The 23420-nt window shown below is 50.2% G+C and overlaps 1 protein-coding gene across 12 annotated transcripts in view; it reads right to left on the bottom strand.

Moving 5' to 3' along the window:
• The window catches only part of Tox2 (TOX high mobility group box family member 2), a 121115-nt gene that overhangs the window by 87285 nt on the left and 10410 nt on the right, over positions 1-23420 (bottom strand). The window contains exon 1 of one of the 12 annotated variants that reach the window (NM_001372577.1): positions 11301-11435. The exons of 8 other annotated variants lie outside the window; for them this stretch is intronic. In NM_001372577.1, coding sequence (NP_001359506.1) covers positions 11301-11420 — 120 coding nt within the window. In that variant the 5' untranslated portion in view covers positions 11421-11435. Of the gene's footprint in view, positions 1-11300; positions 11436-23420 lie in introns of those variants that run through there. 3 more of the 12 variants (NM_001098799.2, NM_001363064.1, XM_006499615.4) reach the window with 3 other exon arrangements.

Raw genomic sequence — 23420 nt, 5'->3', positions numbered from 1 at the left:
CACTGTGAACTGCTTCAGGGAAGCCAGGAAGGAGGACTGTGTAGTGGGGCATGCACAGCCTGTCCCAAGGAGACTCTGGAGCCAAGATGGCCTTGAGGAGATGTCCCAAATCAGAGCAGGGAGCCAAATGTTGTGTTTAGAAGTGGGCCAGCCATCAGATCCAGAGTTCCTCCTTCACCCAAAGCCATCACCAGGGTGAGGACCGGACTATGAGGCAGGAGCATGCAGGATGAATGTCTCAGTCTTGGAGAAGAACTGGGCGGCTCACGTGCTCACATTAAGTAACTTGCACAAAAATGACATAGAACTTGCTGCATAGATATGCCCACAGTAACTCATTTGATCTTCTGAAACCCATAAGGAAAGTAACTAGGATCCAGGCTGCTATTCCACAGCGAAGGAACTACAGTCTAAGGAGGTGAGCATGCTTGTCCAAGACTGTACAGCTAAGCAATGGGAGAACCCCTGTAGGGTTTGAACTCAGAGCCTGTGCTCCAGTGACCAGGCTAAGCCTATTCTGCGCTCTTACCCCGTCGTTCCCTGGAGGCCGGCTGTGGTTAGCAGCCTAGAGCCCTGAGCTGCCCAGAACTGCCAATATTTGTGCTTGACAATGATCTATCTTCTGTGTGGTTGGGAACAAGTCCCAGAACAGATCCTTGCCAGAGACAATTAACTAAAAGCCACAAGAGCCCTGTATCGGGTGGGACACTGTGCAGGTGGGGGAGGGGAGCCGGGACAATGAGTGGCAGATGATCCGGAAGATATTTTCTGCCCAGGGCTGCAAAACAAGCCCCTCAATCATGCCACAAAGGGCTGGTGTTGTTGGGAGGGAAAGATGTCAACGGTAGTGCTGAGTGTTGGATCGCAGGGTGGTTTTAAAGGGAGAGGGGGAGAAAGTCCTTTGAAATTGTAATTTGACCTAGAAAGGCTTTTCTGGGTCACCTGAACCTGCCACTTGTGCATCTAACCCCAAAGGCAACAAATACAAAGTTCCAGGTTCACTTCCCTCTCTCCAGCATCCACAGAGGACAGCATGTTTGTAAGCTCGGCTCATAGATATTTAAGCACGGTGTTGCTACCTGCCTTTGGACTGCCACCAGCTAGAGAGGATATCAGCTGCATCTCTGAAAGCCTGCAGACCTGGGTTCAAGTCCCAGTTCTTCACTTGGCTGCTGTGTGGCTATGAGCAAAGATCTTGGCTCTCTGAACCTCAGACTCCTCCCCTGTAAAATGGGGGTGGAAGCAGACATGGTAGCATATAGCAGCAATCCTACCATTAGGAAGGGTGAGGCAGGAGGATCTGAGTTCAAGGGCAGCTGAGGCTACATAGTAAGACCCTGTCATAAACAAACTATCCATTCATGCAGGCAATTTTCTAGGCTAGGGGGCTACCCTTCTGTTCTTCACCACTGAAACCTTATGCCCCAGAGCTCAGTTCTCTCCTGGAGCCTCAAGGAAGCCATGGGGTTGGAGACTGTCTTAACAGGCCTTTTCTCCCTCAGAAAACAGAGCTGTAAACTGCCCTCTATAGCACAGGCTATACCTAGGAATTACTCTAATCTCTCTTCACAACTACACCACTTGGCTTAGGGGAAATCACAAACTGTGGAGGCTGGTCATACTTCAAAATTCTCTGCATTCTATTAGGTAAACCAAAGATAAGACTGGGAGATGTCCCTCGGCTACTGGCAATATCATATGAAGAGCTACTGCCACCACCCTAGTGGGTCCCCAAGTCTGTGTGTGCCTCCAGAACAATCCAGATACGATCCAATTACTGTCAGAGCTCAAAGCTTTTCCCAAGCCTCGACTTGAGCATCTTTGACATTATGAGCCAGGTGAAACTCTAAGGGGCACCTTAAATATAGAATGACCTCCAGGGGCACACAGGGCTCTCAGGACATGCTGACCCTCAGAAAGAAAGAGGCACCATGCTGAGGACCAGCCACAGAAATGCAAGCGATGTACACCTGTCGGGTAGAGAGGCAGAGTGAGACAAAGGTAGAGGGCGAGACACTTGGTGTGCTTGTGTGAGTTAGGAAAGAGGATTAGTTCCAAGTGAGCTGGTTTCCAGTGTGAAATGGGAGAGACGGGACCAACAATTACCGAGGAGAACCTTAAGGAGACCTTCCACGATCTTTACAGAACAGCCACAGGAGCCTACTCTGGAGAGACAGTGAGACTTTGCAGAGCAGCTTACAAAGCCAAGGAGGTAGTGACACATGTGTGTGAAACCAATGCCAGGACCTCTGGAGGGACCAGCACACGCGTGATGCACATATGTTCATACAGGCAAGACAGTCATACATGTAAAATAAAATAATCTTTAAAAATTTTTAAAAAGAACAAATTGTGTGTATGTGTATGTACATCCATGCACACATGCATGTACTCATGTTTGTGCGTGCATGGTGGGGGTGGGTGTCTTCCTTAACTGCTTTCGACCTTAGTGTTTGAGACAGAGACTCTCACTGACACCATGGCTTGGCTGGGTTGCCCCCCGCCCCCACGCTGGCCCCATCTCTGCCTCTTCAGTGCTAGAGGTACAGGTGAAGACCTACTCACCTATTTTTTTAAATGGATGCTGAGGATCTGAACTCAGGACCTCAGGGTTGCATGGCAAGCACTTTGTCAACTGAACCAGAAAGCATCTTCCCAGTCCCCAAATGATGGTTTTAAAAACAAAGGAACAAATTTTGTAATGTTAGCCCCAGTGAGATGAGGAAACACCAGGCCATAGGGGGCATTCATTCCCTCTGCGCCTGGAGTCATGGGATGGCCTTTGCAACAGCTCTGGGAGCAAGATGGCAACATCACATTCCTCAGAGGAGAAAACAAGCAGACTCTCATCGGCAAGCTGTGGGGTCACACAACTGGACGGTGGCAAAGCCAACCCATGGCTGCCAAAAAGTCACGCTCGCTGGGGACGGCTACTTTATTTTGTCTTTCCTTTTGGAAACAAAGAGATAAAGAGCAATTATTTAATAAACGCAAGACATCAGGGCTCGTCCTGTTATGGGTACACTGAAGCAGATAACCACAGCAAGCCACCAACCCCAAGCACTGCAGACGGGCTAAGAGTTAAGTACACAAAGCTACTGGAGGGAAACAATCAGGGGAGAGAACACAATGTTTATCAGATCTACAGGGGCGGGGTGACTTCCTCAGCCCTTGAGGCAATCACAGAGGAAGAGATTGACAGGCTCAAATATACACACATTAATATCTTCTGTGGATGGAAGCATAATAAAACTGAAATGAAAAGGACATCAGACTAGGAAAATATCAGCACCAACGACGAGACTGTTAATATATACGAGGTAGAAATGGCTCGTCACCTTCAACGGAATGCAAGATGCTGAGAGACAAAAAGATGTGAGATTCAAACAGGAAAGTCACCTGACAGGCAACATTCCAAGAAATAGATGCTGGTGAAAACGTACGCTTCATTCAATGGCAATGAAGAAGCACACGTGACCCAAACCCGCAAGTGTGGAACTAGCCTATTTTATATCACACAGAAAATAGCTTTAGCTGACGGGAAAGAAATATGGTGACCGCCAAATGGTAAGACAGCAGGGAAGAGTACCCAAGACCCCAATCTGTGTCTGAAGCCATTCCCTCCTCCTGGTGCCCAACTGCCTCAAGGACACGCTGGTATCCATGAGGCACAGGCAGCCTTTGTTCGATGATGGGGACTGGAGCAGGAGTTCAAATCAGGGTGAGTGACAGGCTTGCCGGAGACTTGATAGGAGCTAGGCACGAAGGAGGTAGCTGCAAGCATGAGGAGACAGGTGAGGTGGGGAAAGGTTTGAGGCAAGAGGGAGGGTTGGGGATGAGCCATCCCCAGGCCTGAGACCTAAAAGAGAAAGAAGGGCCCATTCAGGGTTGGGGGAGATGGGTAGAGAAGGCAGAAGTGCACAGAGACAGAAAAGCCGAGAGAAAGGGGCAACAGGGCTGTAATGGGAGAATGGACAGAGAGGGCCAGCATTTGAGCTGTGTTTCAGATAGAAGCTGTAAATGGTCTGGAGGAGAGAGGAACCTGCCCATGACCAAGCAGAAGTGGCTGCGGTCCTAAGTGGGGCCAGGAGAAGAGTCCGAGGCACCAGTGCATACCGAGGAAGCCCTGGATAAAGCACCAGTAAGCAGAGGCTGGAGGATGGCTCCGATGCTTGGCTAAGTGCATGAGGACCTAAGTTTGATCCCTAGAAGTCACATAAAACACTGGCTGTGGCAGTGCGTGCCTGTAATCCCAGGTCTGGGGAGATGGCTTCAGGCAGATCTCTGCAGCTAACCCGGCCAGCCTTGCCAAATGGTGAGCACCAGTTCCGTGAGAGCGTCAACAGCAGTAGAAGAAGCAGCAGCATTAAATGGAAGAGTTCGGCCATGACTCCCCAGGAGAAGTGTACACTGATGGCCAGAATGGGAAGTCTATAGCCAGCTTAAAAATCACTGCGGGCCCAGCGTTCCACAGAATCTGGTACCGAGGAGCTCGGGGAGTGAATGAGCAAGGCTCAGGTCTACTCAGAAGTCAGAAAAGGGGTGACTCATGCTGGTGGCAAACCCTAATTTCCTTTCCTTGGTCACACACTTCCTTTTGATTTCTTTTTCTGACAATGCAAAAGAAAAGGATATTTCCCTTTTCAATTCATAGCAGAAACCTTTGCATGTGTGGGCTCTTCCTGCCCCAAATCTTAACCTCTGCCCTAAAGTAGCAGAACATATTAGCCCCAGCTGGCAGAGAGGATGTAGGCTACTGGGAAAATGGGGGCAAATGAAGTCCTGGGCACTGCAGGGCTGGAGGGAGCAAGGCACAGCCAGAACCCATGCCATCCAGAATTCTGATTTTGCTTGGTCGGCTTCCAGAAAAGCAACAGCGAGGGGTGACACAAGCTGCCAAATGCATCTGTGCTGTCAAGCTGGGAGGGGAATATTTACACAAGTGGGTTGGTATTACGCAGAGTTGAGCCTTGAGCCAATCAGGCCGGGTTTGAGGGCCAAACAAGCCGGCAGTATATTTACAAAATAAGGTTTGCTCACGGAGGCCCGTTGCTCCCTCTGCTCATCAGAAGTTTCTGAGAAAGGAGGTTTGCGCTGAATCAAGTACCATTATAGTTGTGTGAGTCCCTTGCTGAGAGACAGTCCCTTGCTAGGGGACCATTCGCCCAAGTGCTCACTGTGCAGGTGGGGACTGAGCCGGAAAGATAAAGGAGCAAGCTCACAGTCGCTAAGTAGCTGACCTGGGCTCTGAACATGTTCTGACTGTCATCTTTCACCATAACTATGTATTCCCCCCAAGAGGCTGAAATGCCAGGCAGAACAGGGGACATAGACCAGTGTGAGGGCAAAGGAGCAGATCTGTCAGAGTGGAGGAGGCTTCTAGGCATTGGGTTTTGCTAGTACTTTCTGATTTGAAGTGATACGTTAGCTCCTCGTGGCTGCCCAAACAAATCACTGGAAACAGGTACATGTAAAACTACACAGACTGGCTGGGCCTTAGAGGTGAAATGCTTGCTTAGTATACAAGGCCCTGGGTTCTGTCCCAGGCACCGCCAAACCCACAAACCGACTGAAGCAAAACAAAATTAGTAGCAATGACAAAACCCACACAATTCATTCTCTCACAGTTCTGGAAGCCAGAAGTCCCAAGTTCGTCCCTCGGAGCTCCAGACCATGTCAGGGCAAGAGCTTCAAAGACTCCAAGGGAAAATGCATTTCTTGCATCCCCAGCCTCCAGTGGCCACCTATGACCCTTGACCTGTGACCCCTTTCATCACCTTCAACGCCTATCAGCTTAACCCCTTCTCTTCTGGCGTCATGTACAATCTCAGATCCCCTGCTACATCCCTTGTAACAGTGACCTCGAATGACTCTAGGCCACCAGGGAAGCCAGGACAAGTCCCTCAACTTGACATCTTTATCTTTCTTTGCCACATGAGATGACAGTCAGGTCTCAGGAATTAGGACAGAGATGTATTAAGGCTATCTTTCAGCCAACACCAGGTAAGTTCCCTCGGGCTGAAGGTGAACTCTGCCTGGAGACCGCCAGGCGGGATGTGCCCACCGTGATAGACTTCCTCTCCTCTTCTCTCAGCACGGGGACCCTGGATGCACTCGCCATATGATGGTGCTGGTTTAGGCCAATGGTCTAGGAGCAGAAACGAATGGTCTTTTCTTGTGGAAGTACAGAACGGCAAATATGAAAACTCCAGGCTGGCTCTGAAGGAGCAGCAGGTCTCTAGAGGGAGATGAGACTAACCTTAGTCCCGGGTGAAGCTGAATCCAAGACCTAATTATCTGCTAATTGCCATGGAACATTTGGGAGGCACAAAAATATACCTTCCTACTTGCTGAGATGGTGAAGGGCTGGGAGGGTTGAGAAAGGGCAAGGGAACTAATATAATACTAAAAAGATAAATAACTTATGCTTGTGATAAATGACTGAGGATTGGGTCGACTTGTTACTGAGGCATAACGGAGCCTCAGCTGACTAATACATTCAGTGAGTGGTTTTAACAAGCAGTCACTTACTGACCATCTGCTACAAGACAAGGACTTCACAGAGCTGATACGCAATCCTGCAGATGATGCAGTCAAGGTCAGAATCATCACTCACTGAACAGACAAGGAGACTAAAATACCAGATGCAGAGGTGGTGGCCACACAGCTGAGACGTGGGAGGGCTGGGATTTGACCTGGAATAGTGGGCCCAGGGACGAACTCATGAGCCAGGCACGGGGGTCAAGCCTGTGATCCCAGCACATGGAGGGCTGGGGCAGGAAAAGGGAGAGTCTGAAGTTAACCTGGGCTACACAGCAAGACCCTCACCCAAAAGCAAATGGACAAAGTCAAACTCACAACAACTTCAAAGACTGACCCTTTGCAAGGTGCCACATGGATTTCCAGAACCCTCTCTGAATGCAGACATCTGCCACCTCAGGGTCAGCAGGGACTTCTGCTCGAGGTTAATAAAATCGTGATGCCGGAGTCTCCAAAGACAATGAGCCTATCTCTCAGTCCCAAAGCCCCTAAAAACACTGCCAACCCCAGCTGCAGACTCTCCTGATAGACTTGATGGTTCCTCATGCTCGTGTGTGTCTATGAACTGAAAGGCTACTGAGTATCTATATCTACTTTGTGCCAGGCCTGTTCGGGGCTGCTAAGGATTAGTGTCTGAGCTTACTGTCCTGTGCCAGAGAAACCATCAGAGACAAGTGGCTCGCACAGGCTGTACACACCTGGAAGGAGGTGGTGAGCAGGTGACGGTATCAGGAGGAATTCTCTTTTAGCTAGTCAAACTGGACTTTTAGGAGGAAATTGCAGGAAGATAGACATTGGTAGGAGGGGAGGGAGGCAGCCAAGCCTGTACTGGCTTAGGACATCCATGCTGCCCAGTGGCCAGTCCGACCATCTTCACGGGGGAGTGCACAGGTGTCACCTTGGTCAGCGAGGGGACATCACTGTGGGCAGAGCAGGCAGGGGAAGGGAGCAGAGGCCAGAGGGATGATAGGGCAAAGCCCTCCCACAGATGGCACTGCGATTACCCTCCCCAGAAAGGAAGCCAGCACTCTTTCCCCATGCTTATCTGATGCTGTGGTTGGAGAGACAGGCCAGGGCAGGCCTGAGGGTTGCTTCGCTAGCACATCAGCCTCCAGGCAGCTGACATCCGCTTGGCCTGCGGCTTTTTCTGTGGCTTCCGTATCACAGGGTGCCCTGGTGGCTGCTATTTTTGCCCCTGTTTAGGGACCTATGGCCGTGTGGGGCACCCAGGGCCAATGTGCCTGGCCCCTCTTCGGGTTTTCTCTGCCTGGAGCAAACGGAAGGGGTCATTTAAATGTTCCAAGTGTCCTAGAGGGATAATTAAGCCTAGCAAGGCGAAGAGACATGTGATACATGGTGTCTTGTTAATCCCCATAACACTACAAGCTCAGAGAGGTTAGGTGGCTTGTCCAAGGACACACAGCCGCATGAAATTACAGACTGAAGACTCTGAAGGCGTTTGTCTATAGGGCCTGACTTACTTTTATAGTGTATTCTTTTTACTTCTGTCTAGGTGAGTATATCCCAAGCAGATACTTCCAGGAGATTTGAATAAATATACATAAATACATGAATATGTATCATTCATAGGTAAGGCCCTCCAGAGCCCCACATTGATCCTCAAGGGACCATGACATACACTTCAAGACAATCAGAGGGGACTTCAACAAAGCCTTGGTGTCCAGGCAATGTCCCTGGCAGATTAGAAGGAGTTGGAGGTATAAGAGAAACCCACTGTGGACTCCGGGGCCTGAAGATTAGGAAGTAGGAGGCAGGATGGTCTGGCTGGGGAAGGAGCTTTAGAGCGTGTCAGACAGGATCCCAGGGGAAGCAGAAACTCAGGAGCTTGGAGGTGGGTGAGCTCTGGGCTGGCGGGAGAGGCTTTGCGATGGAAACGGGTGAGGGTGAGGGGGAGCTGCCAGCTGCCTGGGGTCCATGGAAGGGGCAAACTATCAAGCAGTCCGCTGAGCTGGCTGCAGATTCTAACGGGAAAGTTAAAGACAAGAGGTTCATGAAGTCACCCCAGTGGCAGAAGGCCAAGCTTTGAAGGGAAAGCCAGCAGCGTGAAGAAGTGGGTTAGAGCAGGGTGGGAAGGGGGCCATGCTGCGACCAGGTCTGTGTCTCAGTTTCCAGTGGGCAGTAACAGTCACTAAGATGGGTGAGCGTGGTAGGGGTAAATCAAGGCTACCTCCAGCCTCGCCTCCTCCAGGATGAGCCCCTCCAGGGTGTGGGTGTTTCAGTCTGTGCTCACGGCCTTTATGAGCTCCTCAGAGGTAAGAGAGTGGCATGGGTCTCCTAGCGAGAAAAATGGAAGCCTTCGTCCCCCATAGCTGCTCCAATGATCAACTCAACCATGGGTGGATGTGAGGGATGACCTCCTTGGAAAATGGCTCCCAGACCCCATGAGAGACAGGGGGTGATTGTTTTCCCAGGCCCCTCCGGGGTCACAGCTGAGCCTGAGCTGCCTCCTCCAGTGGTACCCCACTTCAGTACCTGATCTCAGTAACCATAGGTTGGTTCCTGAAGAAGGCAGCTGGGAGAGGCATCGGGGACCCAGTGAGTCTCAGACAGAAAGCTAATCTCCAGCAGAAGCCCCCCCCCCTCAGCAGTCCCCCTCCCACCTGTGACTGCCAGCATAGCAGAACAGGAGCAGTTGGTGGGACCAGCTGGAATTATTTCTGAGAAGAGCGCCAGGATTGACACCATGACTGGAGTCTACACTCTGGCCACCTTCCTTAGTCACGTAAGCCTTCAGCGGGAGCCTACCTAATGCCAGTCTGCAGCAGACATTGAGCCCCCATCCAAAGCTCCCTGGATCCCTTCCCTAGGAAGGGGGGGACATTCTATTCACAAAGCACAACACCATGCCAGGCATAGCTCATCCTTGTCATCCTTTAACCTGCCATTCCGTAGGGTTAGAGAGGTAAAAGTGACCTGCCTGGGGTCACACGGTGATCCTGTGGAGCAGAGACCTGCTCCAAGCCGAGCCCTAGATCTATATTCAGTCCCTGTTCCTGACAAGAGGTCTTCACGGACTAACAATTCTCCAGCCACACCCGCCCTTCCTAGGTCATCCCCTTGCATCTTGCCCAGACTCCCCACACAACAGGTGACACTCAGCAGCTGGTAATTTGGCTGCCTGTCCCTGTAAGACGGGAAGGCCAGGTTGCCTAGCAGCCTTCAAGGAAGCCATGGGGGTATCCAGAGCAATTTTTCTCAGACAGCCCCTGACCCTGTAAGACGGGAAGGCCAGGTTGCCTAGCAGCCTTCAAGGAAGCCATGGGGGTATCCAGAGCAATTTTTCTCAGACAGCCCCACACAGAACACAGCACCTCCCACTCTAGATGCAATGGAAGCTTGGAAGCCCCATGTGCTTGCACCAGAGCACAGGTGTGTTCCCCCCCACCTCCGGGCATCCTGGCTTCCTCCCCAGCTGAGCTGCTCTGGGTTATCCATCTACCCATTCAACATGGATGACAGCCCTTCTAGCTACTAGGCAAAGTGTGGGCAACATGAACAACGTGGCTGTGTGCTTGAACATGCACATGTACATGCCATCCCAGAGAAGGTGCCAGTGCCCATTTTGCAGGTGTAGACACCGAGACTCAGACAGTCTGAGGTGCCTGTATTATGTCACTGACTACTCAGGGTGAAACTGGGATTGAAAGCAGTCATTACCCACCAGTGACCCTAGTTCTTGGCAGTCACCCATAGCTGTTTCCCTCCCACCCCCCGGCCAGCTGGCTGTGTGACCTCCCTTGGGCCGTGCTGGGCCCCATGTCTTGGACCATTCTTTGTGTCTGTACGGGGATTAGGAAGGAAGCTCTCAGGAGGCATGAAGGATTCTGGTTCCTGGTCTTTCTCTCTGTTCCCTTAATGTTCCACATAAAGGAACACGGGCAAGAGCTGTCAGCTTCCATTTCTGGGATGCACGTGCACGAAGCCAGATCCCCTTCAATGACGATGGAGAATGGGAGGGCCAGAAGGATCACTGTCCTCTCTGCCAGCCACCCCCCGGCCAGCTCCCAGGGGCAGTGGGAAATGCCACTAACAGGAGCCTCTTTCACCTGCTACGCTTTTTGCTCCTCCTTCCTTTGTCACTGCACATCTCCTCCAACAGGGTGGCCGTGGAGATCCCAGCTGGTCGTTTCCATTTCCCATCCCTCATTTAATGAGAAGAAAGGTGGCCTTTACAAAAGGAGGGGAGAATTTTCATTGCTTCCCCCACTTTTTTCCCTAGTGCCGTCCCTAGCTGCACCTCATTCCTGTCACTTGCTCAGACGACCTTTCCCATGCCCAGTCCAGTGTCATCTGGATCCTTACACGTCATGGGCTGTCGCCATCACTGTTCTCACTGTTTCTTGTCTAAATCCATTAGCCCTCTTCCCAATCTACTCACATAAACACCTACACCTGGCTAGGTCTGCTATATGTGAGCTGAATGCAAACTGAATGAATATATAAATATGAATATAAGTATGAATACAAGAATAGATGAATGAATGAATGAATGAATGAATGCTTCCTGAGTGCCCTGGGCATCCAGACTGGTGGCTAATCCTACTTAGCAGAGACAAGGCCAGCCACACACAGAATTTCTTATCAGAGAGGAAGAACCATATCCAGGCCCTTGGACCCTGCACAGCACCCTCACTGCAGAACATGGCCTGACCCCGCCCAGGATCCAGCATCACCCATCTCGCCCTCCGGGGCCAGCTTGAACACCTTCACCCCTTGAAGCAGCAGGCACCGCTGCTTACCTTCTGCAGAGACGCACCTGCAATGCACCAGTGTCTCGTGAGGAGCCTGAGCCTCATTCCACGGAAGCCCAGGCAGCGAGAGAACGCGCCTGCGACAGCCTCTGTGAGATGCTGCTGCATAATCAGCACAGAAAGAGAAAAAAATGCCAGAAATAGCAGCTTTATAAGCCTGCCGACGACTCTTGGTCCTCTATTGGCTGGAGGCCCGGCACCCCCGCCCCCCATCCCATTCCTACAAGGTGAAACAGGAAAACCTGTTATTTAACCTCTTTGATCCAAATCCATCTCCTATCCCAATTTGGGCCCACATGTTTGGAGCACCGTACCAGGTCTTGGGGAACAGACAAGGAGGCAGCCCCCCCATACACAGCTCCATCACCCCTGGCTTCAGAGGCATGCTGCCTGGGAGAAGCCCCTGCACCGGAAGGCCCTTCAGAAGGCAAATTGTCAGCACCTGCCAAGGTGTAAAAGCTGCAAGCCTTTCATTCAGCAATTAGACTCCTGAGCATCGATGCTGCGGAAATACCTGCATCCCGCACACAGGCACACCAGCGTATGCTGCTCACTACACAGACCTGAAGCAGGATGAACATCTGAAGCCGGAACTGACTGAAGACACTAGACACAGAGTGGAATGAGCTTGTCTGTGGGGACAATTTGGAACTGGTTGGGAGAGAGAAAGTCAAGGCCATGGTTCTGTTTGTATAAAAATATGAACTGGTGTGTGTATGTGTGTGGGGGAGGGATGCTCTTGAGCATGTGTGTGCATGCCCACACATGTTCATGTTTTTGTCATGTGTACGTGTGTGTGTGTGTGTGTGTGTGTGTGTGTGTGCGTGCATGAATTGGAATAGAGGCACATGCCTTGGATTTACATTGTCAAGGGCACCAGGCTGTAGTCACCCAATGAGCAGGAGGAGGGGACTCAGCTGCCACGTCTGTCTTTTTGTTTTTCTTTTGCACGAGCAAATGTTGCATATATGACTAAAAAAACAAACATAGAAGTCTCCCTCTGTTAATCATCCCTGCTGAAGTTAGGCCAAGAGGCCAATGTCACCCTTTAAGGGACAATGAGCCTTGGAACTGTGTAGCCCCAGGACCTACTAATCTCATCAGCTTTCATATGAACACAGCTAAATCAGAGCCGAATTCTAGCTCTGCTGGCTGAGATCACTGACTTCCTAGGGCCTCGACTCCTCTGTCTATAGAATGGGGGAGTAGTATTTACTAGGTTCCATGAGCTTGGTGCTATCACATTGATGGGATGTTTGGGGAGACATTGCCAGTGCAGCAGAAGCTGAGACGCTATCGAAGCTGCAAAAGATCTCAGGCCTGAGAAAGAAGAACACTGGAGAATCCTGCTAGTCAACACACACAGCAAAGGTCAGCCAAGTGGCAGACAAGGACCAGGGCACAGCAAAGCCCGGTGATAAAGGGGCCCAGAGCAGGAGGGAGCTGTGGTGGAGGTGGACAACTGTAGCTCCTATGTCTGCATCTTTCTCCCGCTGTTTCCACTTCCTGCAATGCTCTTGCCAGCCTGTCCCACCCTTCCAAACCTGCCAAGCTCTTCCTCCCTGAGGAGCCCCACTGCTCTCTGGCATGGGTCACGCCCCCCTCATGAGGAGGTCATCCTCCCTGCAGAACAAGTGAAGGCTTGTGCCAGGTGTGTCCCTGTATGTACTAAGTGACTTCCCCTGAGAGACTCTGATCACTGAGATGCTTGAGTTTATCCATCCTGGTTATCTCTAAGTTAAGTCCAGCTCCTAGACAAGGCCCCATACCTGATAGGCACTCAAAACAGAGAACACACACAACCACGGAGCCAGACAGACCTGGGAAACAACACCTCAAATGGTCCTCTGTGCACACAATGCACATAGCTGCATGCACACTCAGCAGGATTTGAACAAGGAGCAGAGTCTGGGAATACAGGGACTCCCTGACTTACAGAATTACATCTTGGTAAGTCCACGGCAAGCTGAAGCTATCCTGTCTCAAAACCCTACTCCAGATACCACGGCTTAGCCCAGCCCACCTCACACAGGTGCAGGACACTTACACCACAGCAGAGTGGCTTGGGTGACTGACTGCTGTACTTGCATGTCATTGGCATTGTCCCCAGCCTCCTGGTGCACACTGCTGTGACACACTCTTTCTTGGCTTTGAGACAGGGTCTTGCTCTGCAGCCCAGGCTGGCCTTGAACTCACAATTCTGCATTCACTTTTCAGGTGCTGGTATTATAGATATGAGCCACCAATCCTGGCTGCTTTTGCATTATTATAAAAAAGCAAACAGAAAACAAATCTTCGGTTTAACTATTCTAAGTCAGGGACAATCTGGTTAAAGAAAGTGGGTGCATTTGAAGAGACTGAAGTAGGTTGATCTGGGACAAGTCTTTGAAGTCTCTATATTCTTCTCCCAATCTTGAACCCCACTCCTGCCAATGCGTGTTGGAGGGGGGAAGCATCACTCTGCAGGGCGGAGGCCAGGATGGGGTCTCTGGACCGAGTTCTCCCACCTGGGCTGGGAGGCAAGGCTCAGAGTGTGGTCCCACACCGGAACAAAGGGGATGGTGAGTGTCCCAGTCATGATTTACACACTTTGAGTGTGACAGCAACAGGGCTGGGCAGGGCCAGGGTGGGTAACCCCCTATCACAGTGGGCTGAACCATGAGGCTTTCTTGACGAGGTGAGCCTCAGAATGGGGGGTGGGCAGCTCCATTCCAGGACCCACTGTTCTTTTCATAGCATTAACATGTGGCCAAGGTACCCAGGGCAGCCTAGAGGAGCTACAGCTGGCATGGAACTGGGGAGGTGCCCTGCACCTGGAGGCCCCCAGAACTTTTGTTTTAGATTATTAGTTTTTGTTTGGTATACTTAGTTTTCAGATTACTCGGCTGTTGGATGGTTATGGTTCAAAACAGAGACACAAAGAGATGAGGCAGCTTCCTGTGGAGGGGCTGGGAAGACATTTCCATTTCTGCCTTCCTCTCTAGAGCCCTAGAGACAGCTCACGCAATGTGTGTGTATGTGTATGTGTGTTGAAATAAAACCTCTTGTGGGACTTTGGTGGGGGTTCATTTCCAGGGTGAAGGGACTACGACCAGGTTCCTGGGCCAGTTCACCGGGGTTGGAAGTCTGGCCCTACCTTTCCTTGTTCAGATACCTCTCTGAGCCTTCATTCACTAATGTGGAGACAGGAGTAACAGCTTTCCCCTGGTTTTAGCATGCAAAGCAGGTGTTAACTATGGGAAGAGTCTGGTCTGGTGCCTGGCACAAACTAGGTGGCTCATAAACATCACCATTAAGAATGATAGCCCCCCCCCATAGGAGGCACTCCCTGACATCTGCACAGCACAAGTCTGCCAGACAGGGGAGAAAGCTTAGGCTCAAAGCAGGCTTGAACTTCTGTCTCTCCTTTCACAAGGCTCCAGCGTGCAGCCAGGCCACTCTACAGTGATTTCCCACAATCCACTAGAAACCACTCATGAGCACACATGGGCCCTGAGCTGTCTTCATCTACTAAATAGGGACATAATGAACGACAGTCCACAGAAGCTCCAGGAAAGGCACTGGGGAGATGGCTCAGTCAGTAAAGTGTTTGCTTTGCAAACATGAAGACCTGAGTTAGACCAGATTCCCCAGAACACGTAGAGACAGACAGACTGACTGACTGATGACAGACAGACAGGGGGAGAGGGAAAAGGAGAGGGAGACAGTGCTTCAGGAAGACAATCCCATACAGGGCTAAGGAGCCTTCAGCTATGTCACAGGGCTCTTTTCTCTGAGCTGGAATCCAGAGTGGAGCCCTCCCTGGATCACGTCCCACCAAGAGACTCAGGAAAGCCCCTTGCAGGTCTAAAGAAAACATGAAGACTGAGGAAGCCGAGGCGGGAGAGGGGACAGGCAACCCATGCAGGAAACAATAGTGGCCTTGAGCTTCCACACTGGAACTAACTGGAAAAGCAAGCACTAGCCCAAGGTACCTCAGGCTGCCCAAACCCGCCCCGCCCCGCCCCGTCCTGTCCCACCCGTCCCTTGACTCATGAAGCCTCTGCGCATGGCGCAGCCTTAATAGTAACGGCCTAATTTTAAACCCCATGATTATCAGGGTTGATTTCCATGGAACCTTCCTTTCACAGTCTCGAGAACCTCTCAGGAGCGGTAATTGCCAAGTTCAATTTTAGCTCCGTCACACCCAACTGTCGGTGCTAAGGCGGCTGCTGCTCCGACGCCAGGTAAGCTGGTAATGAAGTCAGCTTCGGGCGTCTAATTTCACAATATTGTGATGTCTCTGTCGGCACCTGTAAGAGCCGAGAAGCTGTGAGCTTCCATTGAATGGATTGCATGTGGAGAAGTGACTGAAGCCGCTTTGTGCATCTTGGGGCTCTTTCTCAAGCCCAAGCTCACTGGGTCTGGATGAGTCTTGGATGCGTCTACCCACAATGTCTATGCCGCAGGTGCACCACACCCTACAGGGACACCGATCATGCTGTCGTGTGTCCTCAAACGATCCTCTCTGTTTGCAGTGCCAGTCAGTTCTCTTGCAGGGGACATATAGAAAGGGGGATTCAGCACCCACTGTTCCCATTTAAAAGCATTCATGAGTCCCACTGTCCTTAAGGCCAGAGCTGGACGCATCTCAAGATGGAGCCCTAACCACACGCAGTCCCACTGCCTTGCGACTCTGCAACTCTGGCTTGTACTGTGGTTCACCAGTTTCATTTCCCATTAGTTCCCCTCGTCCTTTGGAAGGATGAAAAGCTCTCCATGAGTGAGCCAAACCTGTGAGTAGAGGGGCGTGGGGATAAGTTGTTAAGGATGCTCAGGCATCAACACCCAACTTCAAACCTAAGCACTCACGTGAGAAGCTCGGTATGCGTTGGTGCGCACCTGTAACCTCCACCCTATTGATGCGGGCACTGTCGGATCACTGGAGGACGTGGCTCAAGCTGAGGCCACAGCCCTTCTACTGAGAGTTCTCCTCATCCATGCCCTCTCCCAGAATCCTTGGGTTGAGCTGACTCTAGGCATTTCAACATGTATATGCGCATGCTCTGGTCAGCCCTCCAGCAACTCCTAGGTCAGTGGTTCTCAACCTGTGGGTTGCAATCCCTGTGGGGTCAAATATCAGATATTTATGATTCATAGCAGTGCCAAGATTATAGTTATGAAGTAGCAACAAAATAAGTTTATGACTGGGGGGCATCTCCACAGTATGAGAAACTTTATTAAAGAGTCACAGCATTAGGAAGGTTAGGGACCACTGGTCTGGACCTCTGCGATGCAGAATCTTTGGAGACTCACTGTCATCACCCCATGAACTGACACGAATATTAGCCAACCCTGCTACGGGGTGTGCATGGCTCCTTTTACCCTGTGTGGCTGCAACTCCCAACACTACACCTTCCTCACTCCCCAGAATTCTGCTTCTTCTCAACCATAGAGGACCCAGCCCAGCTAGTTCTGGTGTCCTCTAAAATGCAATGTATCATCCTCTCCCTCTCCCCTTGAGGCATAGCCCAACCTTCTGCACCGGCTCACCAAAGCCCCACTCAGGGTCACTGAGCACCCTGGTTCTCAGAACCCCCACTATGCTCGCATTAGTCAATTAAAACCTTTGCTTCCTTCTCGCAGAGACCAAGTCCACCAAGTCTCTGCTCCAAAGGAAGGGGTAGGTCCTCAGCTGGGCCAGAGATGGAAACGGGGAGGGGGGAGGGGAAAGTAACCCCTCTTTGGAGACCCTGCTCCAACCCACCAGGGGTTGATCCTCCTCCAAGAGGTATCAATGACCTTTGCAGAACTAAACGCAATACCAGAATCCTATATGCAGAGCAGACCCCAGGGCCAGCCTGGAGGTTGCCATAATCCAGCTGCATGTTTGGACAGGAGCCACCCTGCAAAGCTCCGTCAACTCAGCCTGTCGCCTGAGGAGGGAAGCACTCACCCTTGCTAATCACCCTAATTCATTTTTTATTACCACTTTTCCCTTCTTCTGTTTGCCCTCTGATTGAGGATATTACCCCAGGCATTTAAAAAACAACAGATCAGACCACAATGGCAAACATAGCTCTTCGCTGAAATCTGCATTGATGGGCGGATAATTCCACATCACAAAGACCCCAGAGTCTGCATGTTAGGCAGACTGGGCAGGAGGTATCTGCACAATTGAAGGTTTGACGGAAGATAATGAGCTGTGTGGTACGGGCAGGATAAAATGGGCACCTCTTCCTGCTGCTGGCAAAGATAGACTACCCTTTTGGAAATAGCATGCCAGAGGCTGGCAAGATGGCCAGAGGGTATAAATGCTTGCGGAGCGAGCTAGTAGACCTGAGTTTGAACCCTCAGAACCCATGTAGAAGCTGGGCATAAGAGTGTGTGTCCGCAATCCCCGTGCTCCGAAGGTGTGAGATGGGAGACAGATAGGAGCATCTCAGGAAACTTGTGGGCCAGCGTCAATAAACAACAAAGAGACCCTGAGTCACGCAGCATGGAAGGTGGGGACTGACAGTCTGCATGCCCACATATATGCACATTACACCATCATACAGAGAAATAACATACCAACAAAATCAGAAACTATAAATATTCTGTGTGCTCTTATTTTATTTTATTTTATTTTATTTTGTTAAAACATGGGTTTGTGTAGCTCAGTCTGGCAACAAACTCACTGTTTAGCCAAGGATGACCATGAACTTCTGATCCCCCTACTTCACATCCCAAGTGCTGAGACTACAAGTATACACACGCTCCGTGGTATAGACGGTGTTAGGGACAGAGCCACAGGCTTTGTGCATGCCAGGCACTCTACCAACTGACACAGCGCCTCTGGAATCCTTCATGAAGCTGTAATCCTGGGCGGGTGGGGGAGGGGGATGAGAGGGCAGGACCGGATCCGCTAACACATGACAGGGTAAATGACATGCTGCTCCCAGAAAGAAAAAAAAAAAAAACAGGAGTGGGGTATTTCTGATAGACCAGGATGAGGTAGCCTCATTGACTGCATTGAATACTAAAACGACAAAGGGCCAACATGAGCGGTGTTCTGGAATCTTAAGTGGGCTAGGGACGGATGGTTTCCCCCCCACACACCGTGATTTGGGGTAGAAAATATCATGTTCATGGTTTATGGTTTAATAAAGAGAGGGGGAACCGTCTTTTCAGGACTGAGACCACCCACAAGTCTTGCTTGCTCAACAAAAATGTCCCCATGCCAGAGACAAACTCCCTTATCTCTGAAGGTCAGGCTGACAGTGCCCCCAGATCCTCCAGTCCAAGCAACGGGGGCTGACGTGTCCCTTTGGGCAAAGCCAAGGTTACCTTGGCTGGAAGATGGGGCTGGGTCTGTTGGCCCTTGCCTTGGAGATCAAGCATGAATTCAGAACAGAAGTTATGAATTTCCACCTTCAGCCCACCTCACTGGCATTCCTACTTTCCTCCTTGGGACACATCTCAGCTGGAGATGTATGTGTTATGGGGGTCATTTCTGGAAAACAACTGCCTCTTTCTCCTGTCCCTTCCTTCCTTCCTTTCTTCCTTCCCTCCTCCTTTCCATAGCAGGCCTCATGGCAGGTGCTAGGTGTTGCTCTGCACGTTAGCCAAATAAACTCAATCTCACTGATTTTCATAGTTTACTCTCCAGGGTAGAAACGATCAAATAATTCCCCAGATACATTATACCCCCAAAGGAATATACTAGAGGCTAGGATAGGGAAGAGGGTGACCATGTCAGGAACTAGAGCATGATAAGAAGCTAGAGCTTAGATCAGAGGGAGTGGACAGCACAAGTCTCCACATAAGGATGCAGGTTGGAACATTCCAGACAAGGTCAGCAGGCCAGAACGGAGGCAATAGCAAGGCTGACTGCTCACCACGTCCCCAGAACAGAGCCTAGAGCCTGGGGCTTAATGTAAAGTGGTTGAGAGTGAGGTCTGAGAAGCAAGCAGTGGCTAGACCGCATGGGAACTGGCAGACAAAAGGTGAGTTGCATGGAGAGGTTTTAAACAGAAGCTCTGAGAAGACCATAACTCATTTCTCCACACAGAAGAGTCAGAGCTGATTCTACAGTGGAAAGATTCCATCGCCCTCCTAGGATGCAGCATTTAGTCACTGGACAGAAAATATGTCTACACTGCATTGAGAGCTGAAGTTCCCTGTCTGGAATGCATGGTGCAGCCACCTTTCAGAAAGACAGGAGAGGGAGCAGCAACTTCGTGAGTGGGCAGAACACCAGGCAGGGCAGGCCTGTCACTAGAGAGACAACCGTACTGGGGACACCTGGACCAGTAGGGTGGTGGCATATTGCTAACAACAAGGCAGGCAGTGGATCTCTGTGAGTTTGATGCCAGCTTGGTCTACACAGTGAGTTCCAGGATAGCCAGGACTACATAGAGAAACTCTGTTGCAAACAGAACAAAACAAGCAAACAAAAATAAAACAACAAAAACCAAACATCAAGGCATTAAGAAAGCACAGCTATGCGTTTTCCTAGTCCTGGGAGAAACGACCCAGGGCCCTCTGCCACTGTTCAGGGCTCCATCTGCAAGGCAGAAAGTGCTTCCCAGAAGTGTAACAACAACAACAACAACAACAACAACAACAACAACAACGCCGAGGCTCTTCCTAGTATCTAGTTTTTATCTTGTTTAAAATCAAGTCTGGCACGTGGGCCCCTGCAGCTAGATTTGAAAAGGGAACTCGGGTCAACTCTGCCAGGTGCATAACCAACCATGAGTTCTTACCTTATCTTAGCTCCATAAACAGGCAGACACTGCTACTTCCATTATGAAGAGGGGAAAACTGAGGCCCAGAAATAATGAAACTTTACCAGCTCTAGCTTCGCCCCCTGATATCAGCTCTGTGTCCTTACATCTGTTGTTCCTTCTACTTGGAATAACGACCCAGGCTCTGATCACTGTCCAAAGCGGGCAGGCCTCCCCTGGTCTGACAAACCCTCGCCTTCAGTCTCCAGCCTGGCCTGGGGATCCCATGGTATCCCGAGCTATACCTAATGTTTGCCACGCACATTTGAAATGGATCTTGTCATGTATCTGATAAGACAGAAGCTTACAGGATGGGGGGTCACATGTAACTGTACCTGCCACCTGCCACAAAGCTGCAGACACAGTGGACTGGACATGGCTTTTGGATGTTGCAATGAATGAAGGGCATACGTGAACTGACTCTTACAAACTGTTATATCCAGGAGTGACTCCAGGTAAGTACGATAAAGCATATTTCCTGGGTGATGTAAGTGAAACACATATGTGTGTGTATATTTGTGTGGTATGCGTTCATGTATGTTTGTTCGTGTGTATGTATGTATTTATGCATGTTGGGTTTTCATGTGTGTGAAATATTTATGTGTATGTGTGTTTGTGTGTATGTTACTCATATATACATGGTATACCCACATGTACATGTTTATGTGCATGTATGTATGTCTTATAGAACTCAACCAGAAAAATTCACAGGATATAACGTAGTGTCAGCATCCTGAGGACTTCCATTTAACCCCCAAATGACACTGGGGTGGCTTTGGGTTAAAGCACCTGCCATGCAAGTGTAAGGACCGGAGTTCAATTCCTAGCACCCATGCAGAGCCAGGGAAACCTTCAATCCCAACACAGAGGAGTGGGGAACAGGAGGGAACCCCGAGACTTTCTGACCAGCTAGTCTAGATCCAGATTCAGTGAGGGACCCTGTCTCAAAAGATAAGCTGGAAAGCAACTAAGGAAGACACCCAATGTTGTTCTCTGGCTTCCACATACTCACATGTCCTGTAACCCCACACACATATGTGCATGCTAGTGTACACACACACACATACACACACACACACCACTACCCTTGGGTGAATGAGTAAAGAATCAGCATCAGGACCTCCTGCTGCAAGAGATTCCTATCCTGTGAACTGACTGCAAACCTGCTGGAGGTAAGATGCTCCTGGCTCATTCTCAGCCGATGTGCTCTATGGTAAAAACAAGCAAACATACACACACACACAAAACACACACACACACACACAACCCAATTACTCTGTCTAATGACTTTCACCTAGACAGAGAGAAACTATGTACAGATGTAGTAATAGCTGATAAAGTAGCCATACTTTAGGATTTCCTGAGCACAGTGACAATTACACTGCAATGTCCCCTGTGGGGAGCCTGACAGCTGAGGGACATGTGGCTGCTGTAGAGAAACAGCTTTGAGGACAAGGCAGCTCTCAAACCACATGCCGGGATGCACTTGTTCCTCCGCACTGCTTGGACTAAAATACAGAAGGAGGGAGGGGATGGCACAGAGGAGAGTCTGGTCCTACCATCGCTGGGCCTGCAGGGACAGAGAGCGGCAAGAGCACCTCCCGTGGAGAGGAACAGGCTGTGGCTCCCATTCCAAATGCTTCCAGGACACTCGTGTCAGGTGTCTCTCCCAGGTTGGGCTCCTGAGTTAAGTCTGACAGTGTGATTGACTCCAAGAGGCTTCCTGGGGGAGCTACAGTGAAAAGCAGGCTTCTCCTATTCTCTATTGAAGATGTAAAGTCCTTGACAGATGGAGGTGCTACTCGCTGCTCTCCTAAGGTCCAAGTGTCCTGAGCAGCCCCAAGTAGCAGGGATAAGCTAGAAAACAACTGATCTGACCTTAACACCCACATGAGGTCAGAGTGTGGCATTAGGAAAAATAAGTCTAGAGAGGCTGGGAAACAGGTTCAAGGTCACCCAGCATCTAAAGCGCCAAGGTGTGAATCATCTGATGTGTGACCATCTGGCTCCACATTAAAAGTTAACTCACCTCTCAGGTGGATGGGAAGAACATAGGAAGCACAGGGCCCCCTGAAATCACCCATGGAGCCATCAGCAAATGTTTTCAGAATAAAGAAACAAGCCCTGAAGTCCAGGGTCTTACCTTCCTCTCCAGAAAGTCCAGGTCTAGCCGAAACACAGCTCACTGCAGTAGTAAGATTTATGCATGAGATTGACCTGGGGTTAACTATGGAATCAGAATCACTTCCAACAAGTTTTTGAATCATTCTGAAAATGAGACCCAACTTCAAGATAAGCACGCTTTAATTAGCTGTAATATGCAGCCGACCTACTGGCAAATGAGCCCTGAAGTTGAGGCCTAAGGCAGGAGGCCCAGCTGGAGATGCCAGACCCCCACAAGAGCAAGTTCTCCAAGAGGAAAAGCAAGAAGCAAGCAGCACACAGGCCCCTTGCACACTCGCATGTATGGATACACAGGAAGGTGAACACACATGCACACACCTCTTAGGAGGCAGCTTCGTGTGGAGGTCACCCACAGATATAAGGACAAATCCTGGTTACTCTGCCACCTGGTACTCTAGCCATTTGGGCCAGTCTTCACCTACAAATGGCAAAGGGCCATCTAGGCTTATTTCTACCCTACATTTCCCTTTGAAATTCCACAAAAATTCAAACAAAACTCGAAATAACAGGAACTAGATGCTTTGGGCAGCTACTAAACTTACTTTCACATTCTCACCTTGCTTCTAAACCCCAAAAGGATGACAAAGAGATAAAAAAAAAACCAACCCTCTCAATACACACACATTCATAATGCATAAATATTCACAATTCACATACAGATCCATGTATGGGGAAATTTGATCAGTCCATAAGAACCCAGGGGGCAACTGGAAGGGGGCAGCCATGAGAGACACTGAGACACTGCTGGAAATAAAAAAGCCAAAGGAGAGACTGACAACACAGCCCGGGAGCCCTAAGAACCATGGAACCCACAGTCACTAGAAAAGCTATCCTTGCCAAACTCTGTAAAGTCCCAAGAGCAGCAGAAGAGGCTGAGGACAGAGCAAATGAAGTGGTCCATGCATCAGCCTGAAGCCTTTGATCAGTGGCTTGGTCCAGCCTACAGCTAAAGACAGCAACGCCTTATGTTTTTGCTGTGAAGCTCAGATGAAAAGAATATGCATGGTAGAAGTGACCACAGATGCAAATTAAGAGTCACAGTGGAAGTCGCTGCTGGTCCATAACACTGGTTCCCTAACCCAGCACACCAGGCACGCTGGACCTGATCATATACGGAGCTATCCCTGTGCATTGTAAGACTAGAAGTAGCATCCCTGGCCCCCACCTGTTAGAT

This window comes from Mus musculus, chromosome 2 (assembly GCF_000001635.26).
Source record: "Mus musculus strain C57BL/6J chromosome 2, GRCm38.p6 C57BL/6J".
Taxonomy (NCBI): Eukaryota; Metazoa; Chordata; class Mammalia; order Rodentia; family Muridae; genus Mus; species Mus musculus.
The sequence above is the reverse complement of the archived record's forward strand: the minus strand, read 5'-3'. Positions and strand labels throughout refer to the sequence as shown.